General features: G+C 47.5%; 5 protein-coding genes across 5 annotated transcripts; 3 read left to right on the top strand and 2 right to left on the bottom strand.

Annotated features, from left to right (window-relative positions):
* Positions 1 to 7,763: 7,763 nt before the first annotated feature.
* Positions 7,764 to 8,726, top strand: PtA15_1A902 (uncharacterized protein; the record flags this gene model as incomplete). The annotated part of the gene is made up of 5 exons (XM_053165978.1): positions 7,764 to 7,793; positions 7,875 to 8,024; positions 8,093 to 8,185; positions 8,266 to 8,403; positions 8,478 to 8,726. 5 exons carry the CDS (start codon positions 7,764 to 7,766, stop codon positions 8,724 to 8,726), a joined length of 660 nt encoding a protein of 219 aa, XP_053017115.1.
* Positions 8,727 to 9,549: 823 nt separating this feature from the next.
* On the bottom strand, positions 9,550 to 10,900 carry PtA15_1A901 (uncharacterized protein; the record flags this gene model as incomplete). Its single annotated transcript, XM_053165977.1, has 2 exons — positions 9,550 to 10,689; positions 10,781 to 10,900. 2 exons carry the CDS (start codon positions 10,898 to 10,900, stop codon positions 9,550 to 9,552), a joined length of 1,260 nt encoding a protein of 419 aa, XP_053017114.1.
* Positions 10,901 to 11,562: 662 nt separating this feature from the next.
* On the bottom strand, positions 11,563 to 15,316 carry PtA15_1A900 (uncharacterized protein; the record flags this gene model as incomplete). The annotated part of the gene is made up of 9 exons (XM_053165976.1): positions 11,563 to 11,605; positions 11,688 to 12,046; positions 12,135 to 13,300; positions 13,439 to 13,814; positions 13,907 to 14,494; positions 14,579 to 14,730; positions 14,800 to 14,943; positions 15,013 to 15,179; positions 15,249 to 15,316. The coding sequence occupies 9 exons, from the start codon at positions 15,314 to 15,316 to the stop codon at positions 11,563 to 11,565; spliced, it is 3,063 nt and encodes a 1,020-aa protein (XP_053017113.1).
* A 3,673-nt stretch (positions 15,317 to 18,989) lies between these two features.
* PtA15_1A899 (uncharacterized protein) lies at positions 18,990 to 19,845 on the top strand (the record flags this gene model as incomplete). Its single annotated transcript, XM_053165973.1, has 5 exons — positions 18,990 to 19,093; positions 19,182 to 19,390; positions 19,464 to 19,517; positions 19,610 to 19,686; positions 19,774 to 19,845. The coding sequence occupies 5 exons, from the start codon at positions 18,990 to 18,992 to the stop codon at positions 19,843 to 19,845; spliced, it is 516 nt and encodes a 171-aa protein (XP_053017112.1).
* A 3,170-nt stretch (positions 19,846 to 23,015) lies between these two features.
* Positions 23,016 to 24,057, top strand: PtA15_1A898 (uncharacterized protein; the record flags this gene model as incomplete). The annotated part of the gene is made up of 5 exons (XM_053165972.1): positions 23,016 to 23,208; positions 23,287 to 23,422; positions 23,492 to 23,760; positions 23,834 to 23,916; positions 23,989 to 24,057. 5 exons carry the CDS (start codon positions 23,016 to 23,018, stop codon positions 24,055 to 24,057), a joined length of 750 nt encoding a protein of 249 aa, XP_053017111.1.

Here is a 24,057-nt window from a genome sequence, read left to right as displayed (position 1 = left end):
GGGGGATTACTCACTTTTCGTGGAATATGTCTCTTGATGTCTCTTTGGATTTATTTACGCAGATGTATGTGTTGATATCATTCAAACGAAACCTCTTCAGCGCATTCTACGACCAAATCGAGGAGAAACTGGAGGCCAAAGGAGCACAGATTGGATGCCTGTCGCGTAGCTTAGACTGACAGGCGTGGTGTTAGAGAGTGCAGGTCGTCAGTTGGTTGAACTCTAGGGACAACAGACGTGGTTTGCTCGGTTCATACAAGTTCGACCAACCCACGTTTCCAGGCCGGTTGCTGCAAAGACATCACTTGATCATCAGAACAGAAACGCAGGAAAAAGACAACCCTTGCTTACTTGTGTAAGTCCTACAGCTGTTTCTGAGTTGAACGCTCCGTCCGACTTGCCTCCTTCTGAGAATATACCTACGGTACCTGAGAATAAATGCCTACTGCACCTGAGAATAAATACCCAGATGAGATCTCCAAGAGAGCTGCGGCAATGGTCATCCAAATCTCGGGCCGGGCTTGGACGCCGAACGTGTGGAATTGTCAGAGTTTGGCCCGACCCGCCACAATCGGGAAATACCGCGGGCGGTCCAACGGGCGCCCGCTGGCTTCCGCTATTCAATCCGCTGTGAGTCTGACCAATCCAAGCCGTCTCCGCTACTTTTCACTCTAGCACACTTTTCCGGCCGGGACATTGCTGCCGGGGGCAATCAAAGTCCGGCCGTAGATCCCAGTGGTCCCTACTGGCGTGTAGGTTTTCACCGGGCTCGGTGTTTGGGTCTCGGTGGAGAGCTCTTTGGGAAAACCTCTCTAGGTTTTCGTAGATCATCTGGTGAGATCGCGTTCGAGGGTCAGCCTCTCAGGTCGCGGGATCGTGATCTGAAGAGAGACTCTCCTCCTGGGGCAGAGAGGAAACAAGGGGCCGCTGTCACAGCAGCGGAGAGATAAGGGGGGGTAGTGCTACCCCATTAACTCAGGGAGAAGCCTGAGCCTACGCGAGCCCCCTTACTTCGCTCCTTAGTTTTGAACCTGGACCTCGCAGACCGCAAACATCCCCACACAAAGTCCCAAAACTATTATGAGGTGAAAAACCGTACTTCCAAGTTCCCGTGCAAAGCTCGCAACGCTATTAAATAATGAAAACAACTTGAACAAGGACCCCTTGAAGGTCCGCCGGAACATCTATCACCACTTGGTTGCGCACGTCCTGGCCTGACCGGATACCTCGTGATAAGGCGTCCGCCGTGTTGTCCTTTGAGGCCACCCTCTTCGCAACCAGATTTATGCCGTTGTTGACGAGGATCCGTTGAATTTGCATCCACTCCCCGTTCGTGTGGATGTCTCTAGATTTCTTATTGTTGATGCCGTTCTCGGTAGTGGTATTGTCTGTCCACACCACTAGGGTCTTCCCCCGTTGTGAGCGCAGCTTTGTAAGCATGAGTAGACCTAACCGGACCGCCACCGTTTCTAGATAAGAGATGCGCTGCGGGTTGCTTCTTTGGCCGAGGAGTTTAAATTGCGCCCATCGCCGTCCAATCAATATACCTATGCCAAAAGACGTCGACGCGTCGCCTACCCAACCTATGTCAACTGGAGGCCCGTAGTTGATGATCCGTGTATACTCGAAGTTCTCCAGAGTGTCTTTCCAGATGCCTAAATCCTTCAACACATCTTTTGGAGGGTGTCTTACCGCCTTCCTGTACTGCCACGACATCAACCAACCATATAGTGAGTTCAGATGGCATTTCAAATGTGGCAGCAGGTATGCCACGTGATTCAACCTCCCCGCCAGTACTTTGACTTCTCCGTATCTGAAAAGGTTCCGTTCAATCAGGAAAGGCAATATTTGTTCAAGTCTCTTCTCCACTTTTCCGTCTGGTAAGCGGACTGTCTTGTTGACTCCGTTCCAGACGAAACCAATGAATTTCTGTTCTGCCGAAAAAGGCAAGAATTTCTTCTCATTTGTCAAGACCCCGAGCTGTTTTGATTTCTTGATCACGTCGCGCATGTCTGTGTTGCTGCCAAGCGCCCTGACGAAGAGATTGTCATTGACCCATTGGAAAACGGTTACTAGATTGAAATGCGCCTTCATTATCAATTTCCAAGCGTCTGCTGGCTGGCCAAAAGACCCGCAGCCGGAGACTCCCCCAAAAGTTATCCGAGTGGCATCCACTTTGCTGCCCATTGATGTAGGTCCACCTCCTGGGATAGGTTGCTTCAACACCAATCTTCTAGCCGCTTGTTTTACCATTTCTTCTACCATATTATTTGTTGAGTTGATAAATGAATTTGTTTGCAAAGAAAAATGGAACTGCTATCAGCAGTGATAGTTCCTATAGTGAAGTGGCGGGACTGTTGGGGAGAGCTGTGGATGGTGGGATGTGGACGGGGACTGAGAAGCTTAAGCAGGGGAGGAATGCGTGTACGGTTTGCAGGCCGCACCACTGACGTCATCTCCCCTTTCCCCGGTTTGGCCTGGCTCCACAAGCTCGCGTGCTTGGACCTAGGCAACCTACCCTTAGCGGTCTGGTCACCATCAAACACTTGCTTTTGCTGCATTGCCACTGGAATGCAGCAATAAGTCTCCATTTGCATTGCGCTTGAACCCTGAACTTAACACAAGTCCCTCCCTGTGCTCACAGGGCGCGAGGACCCTCCCCATTGTGGGAGGGACTTGTGCCTCTTGTCCTTTATTAGGCTTGAGGCTGCCCAGTCAAATGCCTAAAAATTGCTTCTAACCAAAGGAATCCTTCCGGTTGAAGAGGTTACAAATCTTTGACTGGAACTCTTAGACCAGAAGGAATCCCTTCCTGCCAAAGAGGTTTTGTAACCTCTTTGGCTGGAAGGAATCCTTCCGGTCAATTCTGAGGGGCAGGTACCCGCTCTGACCCACTCTGCGGGTGCGGGTGCTGTTTTCCCACTTGGCCAAAAGAAGCCGCGGGTACCCGGGTGTGGCGGGGCCATCTCTACTTTTTCAAGGCTTACTGTTGACCAAGCTTTGCATGATGTACAGTGACTTTGCAGAAAAAGCTTATGTGTGTTTGGGTGGAGCTACAACAGCAGTTCCACAGCACCATGTACCCATCACCACCCTCTACTGCTACCACAACTACCTGTACGCACTCAGACAAGGTCCTTGGACTGCAGGCCACTGTTACTTGCAGAACCCTGTGGCTTTTCAGTCTCTACTATGTCTCTACTAGAGGACATTTGAAATGCTTGCTTGGTCTGTTGCCAGTGATGCCAGTCCAAAACGTGAGGGGTCCAGTACTGATTCTCTTTGCTGGATTCTCAAAAATGCTTCACGGGGGTGGTTTTTTAGTTCCATCCCAAACAAGCTTAGCACATGGTGGTCCAAGCAAGGGTGGGTTCAAGGGGTGATGTAATCATTCTTTGAATTGCAATGAAGAGATGGAACACTTGCATGATTGAATTTTCATCCTGAATAAAAACACATGATCCAGACAACTTGTGTGCATTGCATTGTTCCAATTGCCTCATGTAATCAATTTGATGTGCATTGGATTGTTCCAATTGCCAGACAGAATCAATTCAGATTTTTCCAACTTTCTGCTTGCTGGGGAGGATCTCAAAGTGGTGGTGGGTGGCAGGGAGGTGGCGTTAATTCAGGCTTATAGTGTGGATCCCCCCATGATCCCCCGGGCTGGGAATTTCACCTAATTTTCTGCATTAAATGCTTCAAATAGGCCAATCAGCAGGTGGTGTGGTATTCACACCAGTGCATGGGTCAGGATCAAGGATGGAAGGGGGCAGCAGTATATTCAAGTTTCCGCCTCAAGACTTAGATGTTTGTTGGACCAAAAGATGCACAAGAAGCCACCAGAGGAGAATTTGACGCACTCTCCAGAGAGTGCCTGACTGTAATTTTATGTTTTTCTGGGTCTGATGTCAGATGTGGATTAGGAAATGATTGATATATTATTCAGAAGTCAATGGGAAGTCTGTTATAATTTATGAGGAAGTATCACAGGACCTCATGCAATGTTGTATAGAACCATTTCATTCTTTAAGGATAACTCAATTACAGCATATAATGAAATGTCATTTAATCAATTCCCAAATATCAATCATTTATGGTGAATTTATGTTGATCAATTTCTCTACGTGCAAGGGGTTTCACACAACATAAATGTGACTAGCGGGGGCTTTAATGGCTTTCTGACCAGTATTTGTTGTCATGGAGCTGTGAAAGGCCCCTCTGGTAATCTGTCACCCCAATGTACGCGCGTACACAAAGGTGACACTGGCAAAATGGAAAACAGTTCACATGCATGTGCATGGAGACATTTGAAAACAAAAAAACACAAAAACATCTCACAAGCTTATATGTGTTAAGAAGCCAGGTTGTCTAGCTGAAATCTGGTACCACAAACCTCCAAGCTTGACTTGACTCATAATTTCACCCTATTTACATCCTTTTCTGGCTCAATTCTATATGATACCTACCTTTTTTAGGGAAAAATGCCAATTCAGATGGTTCTTTCAAATCATTATAACCAGTGTGTACATGTTGTTGATCTGAAAGAGGCCCAGCCTGCAATTTGTAACAACCTTTTACGCGTGCACATGAGGGGAAAATAAGCAAAGTGAAAACAATGAACACCTTCATGAGCATGTGAATAATATGAATTCCACCCCAAGAAATCATCCCGATCAACAAAAATTTGCAATTGAATTATGATTTGATTGTGGTCATTGTCTCCTAGTGGTTTCAGCTGTGTTCTGATTAAGTTACAGTTGACTTCTGCATGACTTATGGATGAATTATGGATGAATTCAGGATCAGTTTCAGATCAGTTGTGGAAAATTTCCCAAATGTTTTATTACTTCTTACACTACCTTCATCAAAGGCATCCAGCACAGTTATGGAAAAAGGGTAGAGTATGGCACTCTCTGGGGAGTGCATCAAAATCTCCCCTGGTGAGCAGAGTTCAATATTCAAGTTTTGGCTCTGACAATATTCAAGGTTTTTGGTCCTGACTTTTCTCATCTCTGATGGATGTGTTGAGGTTAAATTGGGTGACACAAGACTAAGAAAAGTTTGACAAGATGTCAAGGAAAAAGTCCAAGCACAATGAGTCAAAGTATAATCATCATTCAGTGAGGAATGATAACAGTGAGGGAAACAACTAGACTATATACATGTGTAATATAGGCTAAGTTGTGGTTGTATAGATCAGAAGCATACTACATAGGAAAATGCTAATACACTATCTCAACAGGATGTTTTACTTGTTTCCCACAGTTGTTTTATTTTCTTTTGTGTGTGTTTTGTGTTTTTTTAGTGTCTGTGTACACATCAAGTGCAAGGAGAGGATGGAATCCTCCAAGTGTGGATGATTTCTAATCCAAAAAAGAACCATCAAAGTTTTGATTGATATTCATAGTTCTTGAGTCTGGCAGAGTCTTTTTTACCCTTGTTTTTTGTTCTGATTCTCAACAAAACAGCCCAAACTTCCCCTGCTAGGGGTATGGGAAGGTCCCACACTTGTTGTCTTTAGTGGAGCAAGTAGTGATGCTTGTTTGTGGTAGAAAAGATAGGCTGGTGTTGATTGGATCAATTGGTTTGCATGTTGTACATAGATCAGAGGAATGGCAAGTTAATTTTCTTCTTTTCAGAGGGAGCCCATTGACTCAAATGGTGGGTAGGTACAGTACAATTATTGGTAATGTACCAATATTGTAATGATTTTCTGCTTATTAGGGGGTATCAAATATGACCAAATCCACCATTATATAATTGACAGGTTTGAAAAAACCCAAAATATTTTAAACATTCTGGTCCATCTTCTCCCCCATTTTGGGATCCACTGGTGACAAGTTTCATTTTTCAGAATTCTGGCCTTCTTCTCCGCTCACAGTCTCTTTTCTCTTTTCCATCACTGATTGGTGATGCTCAACTCCCCCCCCCCCTTTCCATGTCATCATTTTCCATCACTAGTGTGTGATATATCTCCAGTCTATCAATAATATTTGATGTCATAATTCCATTACTAGTTGTAATTTCTCCTCCATTCCATTGACCAGTGTCAATGTCTCCTTCCATATGTTAAGTTTACTTTAGCGTATGTGTATTGTTTTTCCTTCCATCTCATGTGAGATTTTTTTTCTGTTTTAGTCTCCTAGGCCCCCTTTGGATCTTGCAAGGGGGCTCTCTAGTTGAGACTACATATATTCTGCCCCTATGATTTCAAATAAATGATCAAGTCAGAGAATTTCTGCACTCAAACCACCTCAAGCCTCCTTGGTCCAATCCAAGTCCCTTCTGGATTGTCCCCTGCTTACTTTATCATTTTCTCATGAGCTGAAAATCTCTCATCATTTTTGGCTAATTGACTGGTTTCTGATTGTGGATTTCTTATTTTTGATACCCCCTATTGGAGGACTTCCCGTCGGAATCTATGGGTCTCCCAGAAGGGATCTGGACCCCAAAAAGCTAGATTTCCCTGCAAAAATCTAGACTTTTTGGGTCTATATTGACATCTGCAAGAGTCTCAGATTTCACGGGAAGTCCTCCATTACTGTTACCAATACTGTTAACTGTAACAGAAGTGTGTTACAATATTGCAACTCAAGGAATTTTATTTTTTGATGTCTGTTAGTATCTGCCGGTGCAATTGGAAAATGTATTAGGGGGGTTCACAATTGAATTTTTTAAAACTTTGGAGGTCAATTTAAGGCCTTTATGAACATAATTTTAAAATTTTGGCAAGATGTCCAGAAAAAGGTGTGACTGTCCAATCAGTGCAATTTATCAACCTTTTAAAAATATGTTCATAAACAGGTTAAAATGGGTCCTAAAGTTTTACAAATTTCAATTGTGAACCCCCCTATTGGCCTGAGGGGGCCATTTGCACCTCTTTATCTTGTTATCCAGAGGTTAACCTGTTACATTACTAATAACGCAAGTAACACATTAAAAATTCTGGCCTGTTACAATAGGGGGGTTCACAATTGAAATTTGTAAAACTTTAGGACCCATTTTAACCTGTTTATCAACATATTTTTAAAAAGTTGATCAATTGCACTGATTGATCAGTCACACCTTTTTCTGGACATCTTGCCAAAATTTTCAAATTATGTTCATAAAGGCCTTAAAACAACCTCCAAAGTTTTATAAAATTCAATAGTGATCCTCCCTAATACAAGCCCGGGCTCAAAACTGGTTGTTACTGATACCAATAAAACCTGAGTGTAGTAACAGCAAGTGTTACGCTACACGGATAACGGCGGTTATTGTAGTGTATTGTAACTACCCATTGTTGCTCAAACCCAACCCAACATTTATCTTGGGTTGGGTTGGTTTGGGGCAGATTTGAAAATATGCTGGCCAAACCCAACTGAGTTGAATCAATCCTCATATCAGCAGAAACAAGTGGAACGGAACGTCTGATATGGGACGTGGCAGCACGGTTTGATCGAAGTTGGTGAGAGTGGCTCAGGGACCGTCAAGGCACAAAATGATTTGGCGTGATCATGAGCTGTCTAGCTGCGTAAGTATAAGAAGTACTTGGTGGCCGTCGCCCTCGATCAAATCTCAAAAACTGTCCCAGACAGGAATCACCTTGATGCTACATGATGTGAACACCTTTCATGGATGGGTGTACTGCGAATCGGTCGGGCGTAAATTGAAGAGGTGATGTGGATGTTTTGATGCGACTTCTCTTCAGTCGAGTAACTTGAGTAGTGAAATCCACACCGATCAATCGATTATATCCGCCTAGCTTCAAGCTCTTCATCATGAGATCTCTTTTGTTCACATCTCTGATAGTCAGTTTCTTTTCTTTCTTTCTATTCCATCTTCCTAGCATCGGACTTTCTCTGAGCTTACCGAGCTCTCTTCTTGCATAGCTTATTGGTCAGTACGTTGCGGTTCCGACTGAATCTTCGAGAAGTCTCGAAACAACAATCGATGCAGAACCAGCCTGGACATCCTCCGGAGAAGCATCTTCCTCAAATCTGCTCTCATCAACGGAGTTGGCTTACAATTATGTCACTCAAGTGAGTTGTGCTTACAGATCCAAGTGCTACTTTAAATCATAATCATAATGCTCGCGGTTTATTTGCAGGGTCCGCATAAATCGGTCTTTGAAATAGAGCCAGTTGACGAATCTCCCGTGGAGTTGTTGTCTGATAACCCGCATCGCAATTACGGTGTCGAAGTAAGTTGTGTTGGTTTAACAATGAGACTGATCTCTCATCATGGTGATAATTATCATGAATCATTTGTTTCCGGGCCCAGTTAACCCCCGGCACCCATCACCGGCATACGCACATCGTCGACATCCCGTCCCTGGATAGTCATGAAAACTGGGCAAGGGGAGGGCCCTCCGCAGAACACCCACGTACCAGCAAGCCTCGGCGCGGGGATCATCATAGAGTAAGTTGTGTTTAATGTTTCGAGACCCAACTCGAGTCCTGATGGCCAGTATGATGATGTTGGGCCGTCTACAGCCGATCGGCACCGAGCGAGAGAGAGGTATAGGTCGGCATAACCTTAGGACAACTGGCGGTGAAGAAGGCGGGGCCACCGATCGATATCGTGCCATCATCGAATACGTCAAAGAGCAGGATCTTTCTGGAACTATATTGTTCTTTGTTATAGCAATCATAGCGCCGTGGTTGGCTGCTGATGAGTGGAGCCAGTGCCACTGGGGTCACACGTTCCGTCATCTTTTCGATCCTAATCATAAGCCACATTAGATTTGCTTTTTCTGGAGACAGCTAGGCCACCCACCAGGACATAACAATTTATGCATGGATTACTTTTTTTCTCGGGAGATTGGACTTCAGACTACCTTCATTGTTTCTGTCTTGCGGTGCTGATGACAAATTTCCCCTAATGTTTATGACCCTGAGATGTTCCTAATTTATTTAGCCCGCGGAACATACCTAGTGACTCTCAAGCTTAGATGCCCTCCTCTGTTGGTATCTTTTTCAGTTTTACAACTTTCTCCTCAAATGATGGCCACTTTGTTTTTTCTTGATATGCAATGAGCTCCTCAAGCGGTCTCACATCTATGATCTTGATATAACATGAAAAAATTATCATGAGGTATAATAATATCCATCATTTCATTGGCCCAATGTGCTATATAGTTTTTTTCCTACTGATTTGGAGTGCAGCTGCCATGCTGTTATATAGCATGATTGATCCTATGAAACTCCAGCGGTGGATAAAGAAAATGTGTTGTTGTTTTTTGCTCCCAGTACATACAGTGCCCAAAACTGTGAGGAATTTTTCGTCAAGCGCAATGTAAATTATAACGATTCTGTCTTGACATAAATCACCGCGTGTAATTTTCTTTGGGGGCCAAATTAAATAAGTGAATAAATGAACATATGCACAGGTTGCTACAGTTCTGGTTGATACAAATCGATGGCGTATACACACAATGCAGGAAGTGTTCAAGGATGAATGTGAATATAGAAGAAGGGAAGTTACATTGTTGAAGTAAGTCAAGGGGAGCAAAAGAGAGCGAAGTTTGCAGACTGATCTATGTATTGAGACTGTGTGAAGGAGTGTTCACAGGGACTTCTGATGACGACGACGACGGTGGTGGTTCAGAAAGATCCAGAGGGAGACGAAGAGAGTTTCGATTTGGCTCTTGATGGACATGGTGATGCCCTGACCGATGAAGACCTTGAGGAGTTTAGCCTGCAAGCCGGTGTAAAGCGCGGCGGGGCCGAAATGACGATAGCGAGTGAGCAGGGTGAGCTGGCGTTGGTGAGCGAGGGACCCTTGCGAGGTTTGGATCAAGGTCTTGGAGAGCATCAATGGATAGGTGATCATCGTCGAGAGACTTGAGGCGATCGCCGAGTTCAGGAAAGTGATCACCAATCCCTCAGAGCCTTGAGCGCTCTTGCTAATCGTCAAGTGTTTCATCAGCTTCGTCAAGTAGAGCGTCAAGGATGGGTTCAAGGTAAGGATGCAATTCTTTCCGAAGCCGGACCAGAAGCCGCGGTATCCCCGATCATCGTAGATTGACTTGATCGTATTCATTAGATAAGACAAATATGTCAATTTCCCTCCGCCTTCGAAGTCCTCATCGTCGTCTTCATCTTCTTCACTGGAGCTCGAATCGTTAGGAAGCTTATGGAAGTTGTTGCTCGATGGGCTCTTCTCAATCAACGTCTTTCCATCTGCATGTTGATGATCGTCATGTTGGGAAGAAGATATCCTCAAGTGGTGCGAAGATTGTAAACGGGACAGTTTAGAAGGTGAGCAGGTTTGCAGTCTGATGGTGATGTTATTTAAGGGACAGGTGAAGAACTTGGAGACGATTCCAGTGAGCGAGCCCATGAGGATCTCCTCGAGGATAGACTCGAACCAGCCGATCGTCCTCTGAGTCTGTTTCTTGTATCTGATATTCAGCTTATTCAAGTTGGTATAGATATAAAAGTAGATAAAACTATTAATCAACGCGGCCACCGAGTCGACGAGGATGCCGTCATAAAACTTGAGAATCAAGTTCGGCGAGCGGTCTTCTGATTGTATGATTGTCCGGAACGATCCTAACAATGTCTCGTAATCCTTGGATCGCTTGATCGATGTGCCAGTAGACGTGGTCGAGAACTCTGATGCTAATGACGACATTCGATTGAACCCAGGCCTTTTATTCTTTGAGATCCTTTTCAACCGTCTCGTTTGCATTCTAGCCGTGACCTAGAGAACGGGCAGCAAGGATAGCGGGGACAAGTTAGGATAGTTGTGCTTTGTTTCCTGCGTTTTGAAGGAAGAGATGTGCACAACCTACCAGGTCAAGAGGATAGACGATTGCATTGGAAATCACCGAGCCGATAGCTGCACTGGTCGCTTGGGTGATCGCAGGTAGGTGTGCCAGATTGACTGGGGCGTGTTCCTCTGAAACTTTCATCTTGAGGACTTGCTTTACCGAGTGGTTCTTGGGAGAAGTTGGTTAGTCGAAACAGTCAGTTCAACGATCTTATACCCTCCGCCAAACCTTGCCAAGTCAAGTGACCATGCTCTAGCTGAGCTCATCATAGCGAGCCCATTTCAAGCTGTGTATCAACAACTCTTTGCAAAATAAAGCAGTTAAATCACACACATCTGGCCAAGCTTAGAAAAAGGTAATGCTGATAAAAGGACCTTTAATCAGCATGCAGCCCCCTAAATGAGACAAGGCAGTCAACAAGAAACACAAGCAAATGGACATCAACAGGACCATAGTTCATTGTATCAATCAATCAATTTATCTATCATCCATAAACAATGAACAAGGGATTTTTGGGGTGCGAATGGTGATATCTGGTAACAGTATATAGCAAAATGAATCTCGAAGAAGCGCGCCGGGATTATGTAAATCATTTTGATGTTGTTGATCATATAAGTTGGCAGCAATAAATAAGTAAAACAAATAAATATATAATATAGTGTGTTTGTGAGAGAGACAGCTCGTTGACTGAGCACACGCGATGCTTTACACGATACATACACTGATTATATATATATATATTCGTACACCCAACAACTAACTACACCATATAGAGAGAGAGAGGGGAATGCGTGGGTAGGTTTTTATAGCAAGGATTCTTCGCCAGCTCCCGAGACATGAGAGTTCCTAAATCAACAAACATTAAGAACAGCCGTCAGATTAATGGAGGAAAGCAGCGGAAGAGAAGAAAGGAAGCGAAAGGACGGACAATTCTTTGAGAGCCTTGGCGACGCCGAAGCTAGCGGCAGCCATAGCCTGCTTGACATGCTTAGAGAAGCCCAGCTGGCCGGGGGTCGGGTTATGGAAGCCGCCGTCCTGCATCTGGCTGAGTTTCTGGCAGTTCTCGGTGAGCTCGGCGAGGATCTTCTGGGTCTTGCCGTCCGTCGGACGGGCCGAGACGGAGGAGGAACAGCGGTCGACGATGGCGGAGACGATCTTGATGATCTGGCTCAGGTTCCCATCCATCTCCTCCGTCGCTGCAGCCGAGACTTGCGCCGTCCCTCGGATCGTCGACAGGAGCGATTGGATCGAACCTACTATCGACTCGGTTTGTGTCTCTAGATAAACCTAAAACGAATCCGAAGAACGCAAATCAAATCCGCGTTTCGGTTAGTTTTGGATTCCACTGTTGGTAGTAGTGTCAAGAGAAACTCACCTTTAATTTCTCAACCTCTTCATCAGATTGAGCGCTCATCTCTCCTGATCGGTCTCCAGAGTTAGCAGTTTCGGTACGAGCAGATCTGGAGTTGGAACGATCACGGCCAGCTTGGCCGTTTAGATCATGACGGATAGGGATTGAGGGGACGTTGCGGAAGGCACGGTTGAGCATGCCGGCCCTTGGCGGAGAATCGAAGACTTTGTCTGGGTTAGTCGACGACGAGCCGGACACAGAGTCTCTGAGGTCGGAGGCGTTGCTACCATCGAACCCGCTTGGCGATCGAAGCTCTTCAAACTTGCTTGCGATCTGTTGGGTCCGACTGGTTAGCGGTCCGCCAGGGCTTTTCTCAGTCGGGTTCCGGCCATTCGAGCTCGGCTGGTTAGTCGCTAAGGCTCCAGGTGGCCGATTCCGGCTCAGGAATCCGTTCAATTTGCCCGGTTGCTCGTATGGGTCAGCGCGTGGAGACGCGCCCGAGCCTTGTTGGCTCCGAGGAGAGTCGCGGTCTCTGTCTTTGTTGATCCTTAATGGAGCCGGTGAGTCATCATTTCGACGTCCCAGAGAGCCTATCCCGGCGGTGTGGTTAGGAGAAGGGGAAAGTCCATTGTTGGCCGGACGGGGCTTTGAGGCCGTGATCTGCGCCCCACCATTCTGATGTGAATCATCATCATCATACTTGGACCGATTGGCGTGGAAGTTTTCACTCATCTCGATCTCCGCCTCAGTTGCCCGACGCATCCCGACTAGCTGGACCAGTTCGACCATGCTGAAGGAGAGATGACTAGCAGCTGCATCCAGGAGACTGATCGGGGATAAGCCAAGGGAGACGACATGGTTCTTGGTTGCAGTGATCAAGTTACTGAGCGTGGCGTTGATTCGCGTCTTCATCGTGTCTAGTGATTCCTGCTCCTCAAGATTAAGTCTCCCAGACATGCTCGGATCAAGTTCGAATTGTTGAATGTCTTCATCAATCGTCGAGACCGTATCGATGACCCTCCTCACGGACGAGATCAGCTCGTTGGACACATTCGATCGCCCACTCCGCAGCAGATCGTCTATCGAGGCTGTATAGGAGGTAAAGTGGATATCGACGATCGCACCATTTTGGGTGAGGGGTAACTTTTCATTTGGTAGGAATTCCTTGGGCGCATATATCGTTGATGAACCTGATCGCACAAGTTTTGAGGGCGGGTATTACAATCTATCAACGTTAGCTACTTGTTTCTGAAGGGTACATGGGTTTCACAGCGGTTGGATGCATGTGGCTGAATTCAGGTGATGGGGAACCGAAAGAGGGGGCTCACGTTTGAGGTCGCGTAGCTCGGTCTTGGCGGCTTCATAGCGTCTTTTATTGAGTTCGACAGTATTTTCCAGGTCTTGAATGGTCTCCTGAAAGCGGTCTTGTTCAGCCAAAAGTAAATCCTGCCGGCTGTGCATCTGTCTCAGCTCGTCAATAAGCTCGACGACTTCGGCCTTCAGTCTTTCGACGACCGAGTCATTCGATCTACTGTTGCTATCCGACGCGGGTCTAGATTCCAACCGCTGATTTAGATGGGAGATTTGCCGTTTTAGCTCTTGGATCTCGTGCTCGGCAGATTGGTACTCTTTGGATTTAGATTTCTTCTCGTCCTGCAGGCTTGTTTGCAGTGTCTTGATTTGATGCTTCTGCTCTTCGCATTGCTAGTGGTGAATAAAAGCGCGCAGGGTTAGATTTGTGAATGTTTCCAAAGCAACAACATGAAGAATAATGAAGAGAATGGGCCATCGTGTACCTGTTTCCAATGGAGGATCTCCTCTTCGCATTCTTCCAGCCGGGCGGAGTTTGAAGTTGATCTGGTGCTGTTGAGCTGAGTCTCACGAAGTTCTTTTTCGAGGGTGATGATTTTGGTTTGCAGGGTGGCAATCTGACGGTCGTATTCACTGATTGAGACTTTGGATCCATTGCTATTGATTCGGTTGAATGCCAGATGGGAATCGGATTCGTTTCGTTTATGAGAGAGATATTTGATAGACGAAAGACTGCCTGAGCGGGGGCGATGATCATGTGGAGCAGGAGGCTTGAGGATGTCACGCGAGTTAGGTTGGTCGATGGAGGCGGTTCGTAATGGGGGTTCGAGACTGTTGACATCTCCTGAGATCTGGTCATCATAGGCATCATCATTATTTTCGATCACTAGGGTGGATTTGTCGGGCACGACCATATCTGTGGTGATAAGTCCTGTGGCCGCATTCATGGGTGGATTGAGTGGTCGGCCAGGGTTTGATGGAAGAGAGGGTGGGGGTCTTTGAGGATCAGGATTGTACTGGTTGAGCTTGTTCCTGACGGGTGTGGTATAATTCTGTTTTGAGGGAATGGTGTGCTGTGTGAAAAACGTCGAGAGAGCGAGAGTAAAGTCAGCAAGATGGCTTTTTCTTTTTTTTCGAGAAGTGGACTATCGATTCACATCGGGCTGTAGGAATTCTGGGTATCGTCGTTCAAGTTCGTAGAATACATCGCTGGCCAGATCTTTGAAGCGGGAGCGAGGCAGGGAGGCTAATTTCTGACGGGCTTGATTTCGTTTGGGATGAAATTCGTCTCTTGATGCTAGAAAGGGGGCTGGTTGGGGAAGAGATGGGTGAGTTGGATGGTGTAGATATTTTGAGAGAGCTGAGGGGGGATGTTTACCGGCACCGTTTTGTGGCTGTTGTGGTTCTTCAGAGTCGGCTATCCTTCGACACAGTTCGTCGTAGACATCCGTACTGAGTTCCTGGAACTGTTGCCGGGTCAGCCGGGTGAGTTTGTCACGGGGATTGGATCGGTTCGGAGGAGCTAGGAGGGGGTGAAGGTTGTGTGTTAGTGATGGTGGGTGTGTTTTTGAAGTGAGTTATTGGACTGAACATTTGTTGGATTGGTCGGATGGGTTGTGGAGCCATGAGTTGAGCAGGTCGTAGTGGGTTCGTGCGGTGCGTTTGATCTGGGCATCCAGCTGTTCGTTGTTTGGGGCGGGTGATGATGAGGGAGAGTGAGCTGCGGCTGGTTGGGATGATGAGAGTGACTTCTGCTGGCTGGGCAGTGGCAGTCCAGTTCGTTGCTGCTGCTGCTGCTGCTGCTGATTTCGGTGTTCAGATCGTTGCTGGTAGGATGATAGTCCGATTGATTGTGAGTCGGTCTGGCTGTGCGGCGGTGTTGGATAGCGAGACATGGTGGTTGGGTTGATGCTGGGTGCTGCTGTCCTCCTGTCGCAGCCCACTAACAGGTAAACTCCCGGCGCGGGGGTCTCGTCGAAACCCGAATTATCTACCCGCCCTTGCCGCTCGGTGCGCAACCTCACAGGCTCACAGTGCACACTTTCCCAGACACTTTCTGAGAATTATGGTATTCAAAATTGCATATGCCACTGTTTACATAAAATCATAAAGCCCATTTTGGCTGGGAGATGTCAACGTGCATAAAACTTAAAGTGACATCTCCCAGCCAAAATTGCAGTTTATGATTTTATGTATTTAAAAAAATCTTATGCAATTTTGAATACCATAAATATGGCATGCCAAGCTCAACTCGAGCAAGGTTCGACTGCTGATTTCTGAATCAGCCAACCCCCCCCCCCCTAAAGGTGTCACCCGAAACCCGCACCTCGGGTGTTTTCACGGGTGGTACCACCCGGGTGTCGGTCCACGGGATCACTCCCTCAAACCACCCGAACACCCGGGTGGTTGTGCAACATAAATTGAGTGGGGGGCAGGAACAATCTCACAGTGATGTTCCGTGGTTCAGGGACTGATAACGTCTCTTTCTATTTATAAGTGGAAGCCTGGAGGGCTGCATTTTGTCGGACATCATTCAATCTGGTGACTGCTGGTGCGGTGTAGCGGTTGAAGAACAAAGAAATAAACAAAGACGATTGAGACCAAGATAGAAAAATTAAAAAACAGGCCCTTTGGAAGACTGGTACCAGTCTTTGATACATAGAAGCTCTTCTACTGTATGAGGGGTGAGCGAGGAGCGCGACCAAGAACAGACCCGCCGACCTTTTGAAAATACCCTCTCCGACGACGCACTTGTTGCGGGGATAGCGAGATAACATCTAGCCATTCTGGCCAAGATGGGGAACGATTGCTGTCGGTTGCGCCAGTAATCGAGGAGCTTCGTTCCTTTAGACTCGGGGTCTTCTTTGAGATATCGCTTGATCTCGGCATCGATTGTGTCAACCGGACCGGTGGGTTCATAGAACTCAGAATCAAAGAGATCCATCTTCGTTTCTCTGTCTCGAGATTTGCTAGGTTGGCAATTTTGCTTCTCGCCTGGAGGGTGTTTCTTGTACTTGATATCAAACTCGTTCGCAGTGTCGGAGAAAATTCTAAGTACTTGGTCAACTGAGATGTTGTAGTGTTCATGAATGAACTCAGCATGTTTTTTCCAGAACATGAGCTTAAATGTTGGGTCAAGGACCATTGCGCAGAAGTAGGCTGGTTTGGTGAGCGCGTTGCGAACATAGTAATCAATTTTCTGTATGACCTTGTCGGCTGGTTGGATAAGCTGAGCCGAGTCATAAAGACCTTGTTTGAATGAGTGGAGATGTTTCATCAATACCATGTAGACTGGTAAGGCAGTGTTCAAAGTCGGATACTTGGTTCCGCAGAGCTTTTCAGTTGCATCGCTAAGTGGTGCAAGGAAATTCATGAATTTTTCGGCTTGATCCCATTCGGCAGATGTCAAAAGGTACGCAGTAGTTTCTTTAGTAGTTTTGCAGTAGTGATCACATGCGCTCCGAAGACTGATTGCCCGTCGGAACATCTGGAAGGTCGAGTTCCACCTTGTAGCCACATCGATCTCGAGGCAGTCAAATTTTGCACCACTTTCACGAAGTTCCGGTTGAATGAAGTTAACAACTTCTCGAAATCGTTCACGCCGTAGTGGAGAGAAGCGGACAAAATTACATAGCCCATGGATACGCTTGAGTATTGTTTTCAGATTGATACCGATTCCATCCAGCTGAGAGGTCAAATTAGTGATCCTCATAACAGACTGAGCTGGTTGTCGTTCCTCAGTCTCTATATTCTCGGTGTTCGTGGATGAATCCATTGCTGACATCGAGAGTTCTTCCACTTCCTTCTCCTCAAGGCCAGTTCCTAGCACCTTTAATCCCGCCTGAGCTCCAAGATTAATCACGTGCGCTATACATCCAAGTAGCTGCTTTTTAGTATCAAAGCCAGGAATTTGAAGCTCGATATCTTTTGCCATTGTGTTGTTTGTAGATGCGTTGTCAGCTGTGATGGTATGTATCTTGTTGCTACACTCGTATTTCTCAAGAACTTCATAGAATAATTCGGCGAACGTCTTTCCACTATGATGACCTAGAAAAACAAAAGCAGAATTATTAGACCAGAAACAAAAAGACAACAGAACTTGCAAGTGCAGCATGCCTTGTACGTTAGGAACGGCAATGGTTAGATCTACCATCTCAAACTTCTCATCGATGAAGTGTGCCGTTACCGCCATGTACGCACAGTAATTTGGGGCTGTCCAAGCATCCTCGGTGAATGAAAGATATTCTTGTTTAGCTATGTATTGCAGCTTGATATTTTCCTGTGATGCCATATGCATCCGAGAGAGATGGTTCGAAATCCCGGTCCGGCAGGTGTTGTCCATCAAGGGCATTGCCTCTTCATTCACAAGTCGGATAAGATTTTGGAAAGACTTCTTTTCCACAATGGAAAAAGAGAGATCGCAATCGGCGATGAAGTACACTAGTGCAGTTTTAAGCGTTTCGTTATTGAGCTCAACCTAGAAAAACAAAATCAGCCAATCATGATGCATGAAGCTTTCATTTAGAACACCTATCTGTCACGTACTTTTGGCACAAACTTTGAGTTCCTTGCCCATTTTTCTAGATCAATCTGTGAGTTCGCAGCTTTTTTGACAAGCTTCGGATCGGCAAGGCGATGGATTTTCTTCAGATGCTCGTGGAAGTTCTTGGTGCTGGAACTTTTATCCCTCTTCAACTTCGAGCCACAAATCTTGCCAGTCTTGAGGACCACTTGGCAGATAGCTACATCACCGTGGACTTTGAGATGGTTCCAAACCCAGCTACGGCGTTGATTATCCGGTTTTGACGTATCACCATTTTCTGTATCGCTGTTGTCATCAACCTCAATGACCGTCCTTGGCGTTGGATCCGGTGTGGTTGGGCTATTGCAGCGGCTTTGAGTTTTGTTTCGCTTTCTCTTCATGGTTGGTTAATTTCGGAGCAGGAAAATGGCACCAATAGGGCTGGCCGCTGCCAATGAATGAAAAAAACCTAAACACCCGGGTGGTTCGGTGTCCACCCGGGTAAACTCGGATACGGGCCTCGGGATGGGGAAGACCCCCCGTCCCGAACCCCGGGTTACACCTTTACCCCCCCCCCCCTATTTTGGCCAACACAGCTCTTGACTATGTAAATATTTGTAAACTGATGTGGCAACTCTGAAACTGGGAGAACAGAAACAAATTTTAGTTCTGCGTAGCAGGTCTGGCGCAACACTCTTGTCCCCTGACCGGGTTTTCGCAGCTGAGGCCAGTTAAATGGTACAAGCACCTGTACTTGCATGTTCAAAGACTTCGATCGGACAAGATGATGAAAGCCAAGTATAACAATACGAAGTGAAAACGAGTATCACTCGAGGTACCCTATAAAGAAGAGTCTTTCCATGATTATCGGTTCATACTGGGGGTCCTGGCCTCGTGTCAGTGATCTGGGAAGAGTGGTGGCGACAACTTGAATCTCATGAAGCAGTGGGAGAGACTCGATCGGGCAGTGTGGGAGCAGCTCTCGATGGGGCCGCTATACATACAAGAAGAATTGTACGGCCTCTGATCTTGATCCATCGAGGCATATGCTGCCCTCCTGCCAGACATTCACCGCCTCCATGGACATCGTTTCGGAACCTCTGGAGGCCTTCATGCGTACAACGCCCATCTTCCTACCCTCGGTCTCACAGTTTTTGGGATGAAGCTTCAACTACATAGATCAAAAACGCGCAAGACATCTATTTAATCAGTTGAAGTCTTCACTGCTTTGTTCCTAGCTTAACCGCTGGATTCCTGTCTCTGTTTCCTGAATCGTCGAATCAAGCCATCCGTGAATCTGTCAAGATGCAAAAGATAGTATCATTTCTTCTCTTTGTCTGCCTCTTGCATGGTTTGGCGCTCGGAAAGGAGGCACCGATCGAGCCTCCAAACACGCAATATTGCACCCAGAGCTGGAGGAGCACTCAGAGCACCCCAAAATTATTTCGTAAGCTGCATCAATTTCCAGCTGGAATTGCATTCTCCATGTGATTGATCTGTCGGATCATCTCAACAAATAGAATGCATGACGAATCCTAACACGACCTACTCGTGTAAGACTTGCGACACCCCGGGTAAGCTTTCATTTTTTTTTTTCATTTATAGGGTATGGGCTTTCCAATTCATATGAAGGCGCCCCTCGTGTTTTGTGCTCTTGTCAACGCAGTGCCGTACGGCGGGGCTAGTAATTGCTACCGATATCTGAATCAAACTACCCTCAAGGGTGAGACGGACGACACAAATGTGGGTGCCCTCCTATGCCAGGAATATGTGAAGAAAGACGACCACTTGGGTAAGTTTCCTTCCACACCCCTTTTTCGTATCATTCAGAATGGTGGAATTCAGAGGCCAACGATGCTGACGGCTATTCTCTTGCGCTGGGCCCGCTTATTAAGACTGTAAGAATGCGGGCACAGGTCAGACATACCAATGCGACGAAGAAATTTTATTCAGCATTGGTAAATCATGATAATTCCTTTTGATTTATTCATCATGGACGAACAGGCTTAGCTGATTTGCTTTTGGCCGTTTGATCCATTTAACTCCAGCATGCAACGAGTGCAAATTAACAGCCAACTCCAAATTTTGAAGCTCTGCGATTGGGCAAGATGCAGATCGTGATGTTAATTTATTTATGTTATATATTTTTCGGAAGACCTGAATAAAATCTTACTCTTAAAGAAAGAAGATGTACATAGTCTGTCTTTTGTTTACTAGCCACAGATAGGAACACCTTTTGCTTTGAGTTAGAATCATTAAAGGATCTCGTCGCCAGAACTTGATTAAATTTGAATGAGGTGATGTTGGTGACGTGTGGGGGAGATCATTAAACTGAGAATTGCTGTGCACCGAGTCGGACATACAAGCTGATGAAGTGTGCTAAGCAGCTGACAGTAAGTGGGGTGGGATTGGAGACAAAGAGGATCAAATGGAGGGGTTGGAGATTGGGAGCTTGGGTGATGAGAAGTTTGATGGAGTTGGAGGATCTATCAAGAGTTGGGCAGACAAGGGAAAGAAGATTCTGAGGAAGGAGGATGATCATGGCAAGGGAAAGTGTGATTAGCCCCATTCAAGTTGGGAAATTTAATACACTGAACCTTTTCATAAAATTATACAAAATTTCCAACTTATTGCAATACCTCAGAATGGTTGGAAATGAAGGAACATGAAGTTTTTTTCAGTTAGGGTGCTAAGTTGACTTGCATAAAATCATAAACTTCTAAGCTGAAAAAATATGTGCTACCCAAACAGGATCATGGGGTGATTATTCTGTCTGTCTGATTGGTGGAACCATATTGATCATATGCTGGATTTCGTTTAGACTACATAAGTTGCAGTTTTTTTGTGAGGATCTTTTTTCCACTCATGCCCTTGAGAGCAACCGATCGTCTGAACGGTTTACACTTTGTTCCAACTGACAAGGAGTATGTTTTGTACGATTATTCATCTCAGTATCAATTTGTCTGGTGTTACTTGGGTCGAACTTGGCCATAGTGGTTTAGAAGCCAAATTTCTTTGTAATTTAACCCATCCAAGAGATACCTGATCGTTGGAACGAGCTTCCAAAGACTTGATTGGAAGATTGTTGGACGATGGAGGGCAAAAGCTCCCGCTGAGCATGGCAGGGCTGCCGTCTGACTAATACCGATGTTGCGCGGCAGCTTTGTCTTGAGACTTGGGGAGAACGGACAAGGCTGAGCCACAGAGCTGGAGGCTTGGGGTGCGTCCACCTGAGAGCAGCTTGGATGCTGAGCACATTCCTGGCCAACCATTGACGCAGCTGCTGAGCTCCGCTGCTGCCGACCAATATGTAAGGCCCTCTCTTGCCCGGGTGCATCCGCCTTCCCCATCTCCTCACTCTCTCCTTCTATCGCACTGGAGCTTCTCGGCAGCTCATCCGCGGCAATCCCTTGAAAGACGTGCCACTTGCCTTTAAATCGCTCTTCCACTTTTTCCACCTCGACACAGACTCTCTCCTCATCTCTCTCCCGGTCCACTTCAGCTTTAAGGCGCACGCCGGCCAGGACTCCCCGAAGAAAGCGTCTGGGGAGTCAACAATTTTGCGGAGACCTGTTGTGTAAACTGCGCACTTGAAACCCACGGGGTGTTTGATAGCGCGCAAAGAAGACTGGAGCCGTCTGGCCAATCCGAGGCGGGTGTTTGGGTCGTCCGGGATATCGGCGAGCCACATTGGCCGTCGAGGTCGGGCTCGGCTGGCCGGGCAGGATGTGGGTGCGTAGGCCGAGGAGCTGGGCGCCGAGAGTATCTTCTTCTGTTCTCCGCCATCCGGTATACCAGCTGGAACCGTCGCTGGTGTACCGGATGGTGGAGAACAGAAGGAGATACTCTCAGCGCGCAGCTCCTCGACCTCCTACCCAGCCAGACAAGCCTGACCGACGGCACTCGACGGCCAATGTGGCTCGCCGATATCCCGGACGACCCAAACACCCGCCTCGGATTGGCCAGACGGCTCCAGTCTTCTTTGCGCGCTATCAAACACCCCGTGGGTTTCAAGTGCGCAGTTTACACAACAGGTCTCCGCAAAATTGTTGACTCCCCAGACACTTTCTTCGGGCAGTGCTGGGTGGCGTGCGCCTTAAAGCTGAAGTGGACAGGCAGAGGGCTGAGTGACCCGTGCAGATCGGAACCACAATCGACAGCTCATGGTGGTGGCCGTGCTCTCGGCATCGGCGAAATGTCGCACCAATGAATATCCCCCTCAGGAACCGGCTGACTTCAGATGTCGGCGCGACGTTCTTGGCAGCCTTAATCTAGAAGAAAGGCGTGCTTTCTAAAGTCGTTGGAAGGAAGTTTTTAACTCGCTCCGTATAAAAGCCAAACTTAGCTAATTCCCTCCTCCTTGGGGGAGCGAAGCGACCTCCGAAGGACGGACTGCCGGACGGCGTCCCCCCTCCAATAGAGGGACTTAGTTAAGTTAGGGCCTGTACCATAGGGCATGAAAATTGAAATTTTCCAAATTTATTTGCCTCAAAATGTCTTGTGACAAAAACTGAGCCTGGCCAAAATGTAGGCTTGAGCCCAAATGTGAAGAATTGCAACATTTGAACCCTCTGCTGGTTTTCAGTTTTTGTGTACAGGGCAAAAAAAGTTTAAATTTTTCAAAATTGAGGCCCATGGTACAGGCCCTTAAATAAAAGCTGACCACAGTGACCCAGATTGGGTAACAATTATTGAACTCCTTAAATACACCGGTTGTGCATTTGGTGTAATTCTTGGGCAGCGGTCCCCCCTGTATCGGGCTCATTGGCACAGCCCAAAAATTGCACCTCGTGCAGGATCAGTGGAATAGGGAGTTTCAATTGAAAATGTTATGATTTCAACCTTGGCCACCTTGCATGTGGACAGCTTCTTGAGTGTCCCCAACCATTGATCCATCAGTGTTGTTTGTAGTTCAGCACCGATAGCAGTGCAAGACCCGGTATTCAGTTGATGTTTGTATTCTGCGGGGCTTCGGGGTGAAACCACCAGGTGGGCTCCCCGCCCACCGGGGCCCGCTGAGGCCTGGGGTTCTGACCCCGGGGGCGCCTTGGAGACTTTCGAGATCGACCACCATGCCGATTTTCGCTCGCCCGTCCCTGAAGAGGATCGCCAGCTCAGCCGCGAAGGCCGCCGGTGCCCGGATCGGGATGCCCTGTCGACTCTCCGCCCTCCGGCTCTCGCCCCGCTCCGACGACTGTGCACCCCTCCATGCTCGCCGGGACAGGCCGCCGCCCGGCACAAGGAGTCTGTCGTCCTCGGCGCCCAGTCGGTGCGGTTTCTGTTGCTCGTCCGGGTCGGCAGAGCTTGCTGACGATCCTCTCCGCATGGAATCGCTGGCTGCAGGTGGGTATGCCAATCCGACCAAGACCCCGGCTAGCTCGGTCGAGCCGGTCGGCCACCAGAGTCGGAACCTGATCGAGGACGGCTCCCGTTTGTTGGAGAAGGGAGATCTCGAGGGCGCGCTGGAAAAATACGAAGAGTGAGAGCATCACAGAGGCCCCTCCTGCCAGGAGACTGAGGGAGACTGAGCCTGGGGTGATCGATGCAGGAGTATTGCGATGGCGCCGAGCTCGACGGGATACTACAACCTGGGCATAGCGCTCTACCAGCTGAAGCGGATCCCGGAGGCGATCGAGGCGTGGCAGGAGTCCCTGGCAGACGGGCCCTCGGCGGACGTGCACACCAACCTGGCCTCGGCATACATCCTCTCGAAGCCGCCGGAGCCGTTCAAGGCGCTCGAGCACCTCAAGAAGGCCGTCGAGCTCGACCCGACCGACGGCGAGATCTGCTTCAACCTCGGCGCGGTCAACGAAGCCAGTTCAGTCGCCCTCCATCCGCCCCACTTGGACCCGCTCTGACCCGCTCTGCTCCTGACCCCCCCCACCCCCAGACGACCATCTCGCGGATGCCCTGGCTGAATACACCCGCGCCCGCCAGCTGGGTGTCGAGCGGGCCGAGCAAAACATCCGCAACGTGAGCCGGACAGCCCTTACCTCCTCCTCCTTCGTTCTCACCACTGATCTCCCTCCTTTTTTGGTGGATCAGGTCGGCGCAAAGCTGCTGCGGAAACGGCTCGAAGAAGAGGAGCGCGAACAGGCGGCCAAGAAGAAGTAG

This window comes from Puccinia triticina, chromosome 1A (assembly GCF_026914185.1).
Source record: "Puccinia triticina chromosome 1A, complete sequence".
NCBI classification, from domain to species: Eukaryota; Fungi; Basidiomycota; class Pucciniomycetes; order Pucciniales; family Pucciniaceae; genus Puccinia; species Puccinia triticina.
The sequence above is the reverse complement of the archived record's forward strand: the minus strand, read 5'-3'. Positions and strand labels throughout refer to the sequence as shown.